The sequence below is a fragment of the Halyomorpha halys genome, unplaced genomic scaffold, assembly GCF_000696795.3.
Source record: "Halyomorpha halys isolate HHAL.00 unplaced genomic scaffold, Hhal_1.1 Scaffold193.1, whole genome shotgun sequence".
NCBI classification, from domain to species: domain Eukaryota; kingdom Metazoa; phylum Arthropoda; class Insecta; order Hemiptera; family Pentatomidae; genus Halyomorpha; species Halyomorpha halys.
This window is the reverse complement of record NW_027111132.1, coordinates 119,865-125,489: the sequence shown is the minus strand read 5'-3', so window position 1 is coordinate 125,489 and position 5,625 is coordinate 119,865. Positions and strand designations below refer to the sequence as shown.

The following is a 5,625-nucleotide window of genomic DNA, read 5'->3' as shown; positions in this document are numbered from 1 at the left end:
AGGTATGCATTCTGTCTCATCATTTGATTTGTGTTTTTTTTTCTTTTTACATCTCTTTATTTGTATTATCTTTAATATTTCTTCTCTTATCTATCTGTTACTATTACCCTTTTCATTTACTATTTACAACCTTTAATTTTTCTTATTATATCTTACTTTTCATTTTATAACCCTGTTATTTTCCACTTTTTCCTTTTGTAACTATGTGTATTTATCTTTTTTAGCCCTGAAGAAGCCCTGCAACGAGGGGCGAAACGTTGGCTCAATAAAATAGTATAATTATCTACTATTTGAGTTTTTTTTTACCGCATCCGGGCCATATTCCATTCATCTATACACACGGTCAATCAATAATCTTCCAATAAAATAATTAATTTAAACAAAAAAATACAAATGTTCTAAGCGAATGCTACTGAATGTTGAGGAAATATTAATCCTATCAGTGTGCTATTAGTCAACTAATGGAACTCATTATAATCCTCCTTTTGCCTTTCAAACCCAAACAAAATTCAAGGTTCTTCAGAAAATATGTTAATATACTTTCTACATTTTTATCCAGACAGATGCACGGGACTGAATATACTTGCAAGGAGTAATATTATGATATTGGTATGGGTATTCATGATCTTTAGTTTAACATGTTAAAGCCTGTTAAATGGAAAAATATTTCCTTTTTTTGCCATGTTAAAAAGATATAACATGTAACATGGCTAAGAGTGTGTTACTAGGTCTGTTAAATGGAGAATGACGTTACGAAACAGACCAGCTGAGCTTGTCACTGTTTTATTTGCTGTCATGTAAGGTTACTTGTAGTTTATGGAATATGGTCCGGGTGCGGTAAAAAAAAAAAAAAATAAAATAAAATTGTAAATAATTATACTATTTTTATTGAGCCAACGTTTCGCCCCACGTTGCAGGGGTTTGTCAGGGTTAAAAAAGATACAAACACTATAGTTACAAAAAGGAAAAAAGAAAAAACATAAGTGGAAAATAACAGGGGTATAAAATGAAAAGTAAGATATAATAAGAAAAATTAAAGGTTGTAAATAGTAAAAGGGTAATAGTAACAGATAGATAAGAGAAGAAATATTATTGAAAGTACAAATAAAGAGATGAAAAAAGAAAAAAAAAAAATACAAATCAAATGATGAGACAGAATGCATACCTGTTTTGACGGCAGTCACAGACAAAGTGACAGTTTGTACTGGGAGGAGTGGGGATGGCAGTTATGCCAAAATAACAAAAATAATTTTAAAGTAAACATAGTAAAAAAGTATTTAAATTAGGTGAAGAATAAATGGTAATACACATAATAGAGGAGGAGAAGATATATTAATAAAATAAATTAAAAAAAAAAAAAAACTCAGATAGAAAAACAAAGAAAAATAAAGTATAAAATAATGGGATACAATATAAGTAATAAAATATAAAACAATATACAATATAAAATAATTTGCTCAGAAAATCCGCTAGAAGCTCATATGCATTTAACATGACTTTAAATAGGACTACTCACAATCCTATACTTATAACATTTAACATGATAAAACATTTTACATTTAACACAATATCATGAATACCCATAGTAGAAGGCTTCCGACGTATGAGCGTAGAAGTTTCATTATTTATAGAAAACTAACAACTCATAATTTTTTTTTTTAAAGGAGATATGCAGTAACATTCCGTCACATAAAACAGATAAATTTATTTCGTATTTTTACTTTCACTTACTTGTGTATGAAATATATAGTAAGGGGAAGCATGTAAATGTGCACTGAATAGCATTTATTATATGTCTTATCGAAATATAAAGTTTCCATTAATACCTTCTCACTGATAATTTATCTCAATTTGTCTCAATTACAACGAGTAGCAAAATTTTCACCAATCAGTAATTTATTTCATGGTTAACTACCAAATTTGACAAATCATTATTATCATAACTCATGAATAGACTGTTGTTTTGTTTTGCAATTACACAAATACCTACTTAATCCTCTGTTATTACATAGATAGCCCAATAAAACATTGTTGGGAAAATATATGGATAAATGTACATGAAATAAAAAATAATAAAACTAATAAAAACTCAGGGCATTCCAAGTGAAACACAAATCATAAATTCCCTCAAATAATGCCAATTCATTGATCCTAATCATCAAATCAATCAATGTGATTTGAGGAAACTGATTCCTTCACTGGGTAATTGAACTTCATCAGAAAACTTTATATGCGAATGGAGTGATCGTTTGGGATTAGAACCTAGCCAGTGACCTTGTATACACCCACCCTACACCTTCAGGGTTGCCGATTTATATTTCAACCAGTTCTCAAAATTTGAAATAGCTATTCTGGTTATTAATATTATACTTCTTTTATTTTTAATTTAAATATATTTTTTTTCGTACCCTCCATTGAAAATAAAGAATACTTAGGTACAATGATGTCAGTTGGCGTGCTGCCTTCTTCTACCCATGGGTATTTTAAGGGCTTTGTCGAGTGTACACTGTGTGTGCAGAATCGATGGCGCCGTATGCGCATTGAAACTATGAAACTATACTATTTTTTATTAATGTTCTGACATTTATAAGACATGAATACTATAACTAAAGTGAGATGAGATTTATTTACTGATCACTGAAACAACAGTTGTTATCTTTGTTTCAATCTGACAGCCCTGACGAAGCCCTACAAAGTGGGACTAAACGTTGGTTAAAAATAAATATATAGTTTTCTTATTTATCTTCTTATCTTTCTAAAAAAATAATTCTATTTCTTATTTTTATATATAAATATAGTTTTCTTTTATAATTTTGATACATTCATTGACCGTCTTATGATATTCATCACTTTTATGATATCAAATGAAAATTTGTCCGAACAATCATAAATCAATATATTTTAGCGATTTGCATGTAAACTATTACTCCTACAAAGATAAACATTATAAACTACTTTATAGCTCATTAAACTAGCTTTAATTTGAGCGCTAAAAGACATTTATACGTCAAATTATTTTTGATATATAAAGTTTTCAAAATAAATTCACTAACTACTGATCTTTCAGTACGTCCCATACATTTTTATGAAATGTTGCTTTTTTAAAAAGCTATATCTCGAAAACTATTTAACGTAAATAACTAAATTTACTCTTCTTTAAATGACGTTCAAGAAAACTGAGTAGGTTTTCTTGTGCTGTTCCTATTTTTAAGATATAGAGCCCCAAAATTAGTTTTTTGTATCGCTTTGAAACAGCCGCTATTTTTTATTCTCTCTACCTATACATGGCAGGCTCATGAATTTTTACTATTAATTATGCATAGCTTTCAGTAAATTGATAAATTTCATCATTGAATATGGTTACTAATTCAAACTTCTTCCAACAATATAATAAAAGTTTTGATTATGTGATAAACAGTGTTCTTGACTAGCTTATTATTTCAGTTATATATTATATTTTCATCATTGTTATATATTAATGTAGAATATCTTCAATTGTTTTTGGTCGGAAATACTGCCTTTTTTTTTTAATTTTAAATATTACAGGCCATCCTTTACAGATTCGATACTTAGGACTCCATCTTGACAAGAGACTTACTTGGAATCCACACACAAGACTGAAACGACAAGAAACTGCTCATAAATTTCGATTGCTACAACACCTACTTGACAAACGCTCTAAACTTCCCATTCACTACAAAAAATTAGTATACACTACGATAATCAGACCAATTTAGACATATGAAATTGAGCCTTGGGATTCCAACAAACCATCAAATTCCTCTCGCATCCAATCATTAAAATCCAGAATCCTACCTAAAATCCTTGATGCTCGTTATTACGTTACAAATAAACTCCAAAGACCTTACCCATCCTAAGCCATTAATTCTTAAATCCCTGATGATCCATAGAGGCGTCTAAAAATAAGATGACCACGAGACCTTCTAATTTAAATTAATGCTTGAAGTACCACCAATGGGTGGTTCCTTCCCAAGATTTTCAAGTGTAAATGAAACATACTTATTGTATTTATTGTTTGTACAGTTGTAAATCACACAATATAAATAAAATATTACAGTGATTTCTTCTTTTGATTTCAAGCAGAAACGAAGAGTAAGATAGGCAGCAGTTTTGGAACGGGAAGTCAATGAATGACCTTTAGAGGCAATTCCAGCAGAAGATAACATCAGCAGGGATCGAACATGAGCAGGTTGCATGGCACAGCCGCGCAATCAGGGGTAAGCTTAGTACGAGCCAACATGCGATATGGAAATATTAACTAAATCGATCCCAACACAATCGTAGCTATCAACTTACAGCTATGGAATAAAGCTGATATAAAGTCCGGATAAGACGTCCAGGCGAAAAATTATTATGATTTATATTTTAATTTTATTTTGATAGATTTCAAAATCAAAATGCAGAAAAAAGTTCAATAACAGAAACATTTCAGGTCCCAATTTTCAACAAAAATATTATATTAGAGAACTAAGAAGGTTTTCTTGTGTTGTTCCTACTTTTAAGATATAGAGCTCCAAATGAAAAATTAGTTTTTTTTATCGCCATGAAACACCCGCCATTTTTTATTCCCTCTACCTATACTTGGCAAACTCATAAATTTTGACTATTAATTATACATAGCTTTCATTAAAGTAATCAAAAATTGGGGTGAGATAACTGCCTTTTTTCTCCTCTTGGGCTCTTGTACTATCCTTCCTACAATCTACTTCATACGGTCAACTATCTTATTCCAAAATGAATGTATTTTTTAAATTATAATAAAAAATAAATATATAAATGAATGATAACACATTTCATATAGATCTGAAATTCCATTACCAAACCTCAGAAATGATTAAAGTAAGAAATTAAGGCACAACACTCTGAATATTTTTATGGGAGGAAATATTACAATTAGTTTATGTATATATAAAACCTTGTTATTTTAGTAATATAGGAAAATATGTATATTTTATAAATAAAAAGTCATATTTTATTTGATAAATATAAATAATTCTTTTGAATAAGAGGACTATTAAACATTTTTGTTAACATAAAAATGCATTTTATAGATAAAAATCATTAATTTGATCCATTGCAAGTGAGGTGGATATTTTGGGGTTTTTACTGGTAAATTTGAATATTTGAACATAAAGGTGATTTTTGTCAGAAGCCCGGAACAATGGAGTTTAAATCAGGATTTATTTATATATTTGATATTTTAATTAAGTTTAGATTATATTTGATAGATTATTTTTATTTCATTTTAGTTTATACTAGAAATTGAATTTTTAATTTGAATTACAAATTCTTCCTCTTATAGTCAGAATTTAGATAGTGTTATTCTCTTATCATTCAAGTATTCAAGTAAGGCATTTTAAGTACAATGATTCAGTTTATAACAATTTTCATTAATAGCAATCTTAAAAATACTTTAGGATAATAAACTAACTCTGTCGTACCCTGCCATCTTTTACAGCGAGGAGCACCGACTGTAGTCCGCTACTGACTAAGCTTGCACGTAATCAACGATCAGTTCAGGGTCGATTCCACACCACGATTACAGAAAAGCTTTTTCACTATAAATTATCAAGTTCATCGCATAGCGTGTAAAAGGAAGTGGAA

General features: G+C 29.3%; 1 protein-coding gene across 5 annotated transcripts in view; it reads right to left on the bottom strand.

The window, feature by feature from the left end:
- The window catches only part of LOC106679293 (carbohydrate sulfotransferase 5), a 231,098-nt gene that overhangs the window by 192,694 nt on the left and 32,779 nt on the right, over window positions 1-5,625 (bottom strand). The window contains exon 1 of one of the 5 annotated variants that reach the window (XM_067049209.1): window positions 5,463-5,503. The exons of the other annotated variants lie outside the window; for them this stretch is intronic. Coding sequence (XP_066905310.1) covers window positions 5,463-5,470 — 8 coding nt within the window. The 5' untranslated portion in view covers window positions 5,471-5,503. Of the gene's footprint in view, window positions 1-5,462; window positions 5,504-5,625 lie in introns of those variants that run through there. 5 annotated transcript variants of the gene reach the window in all.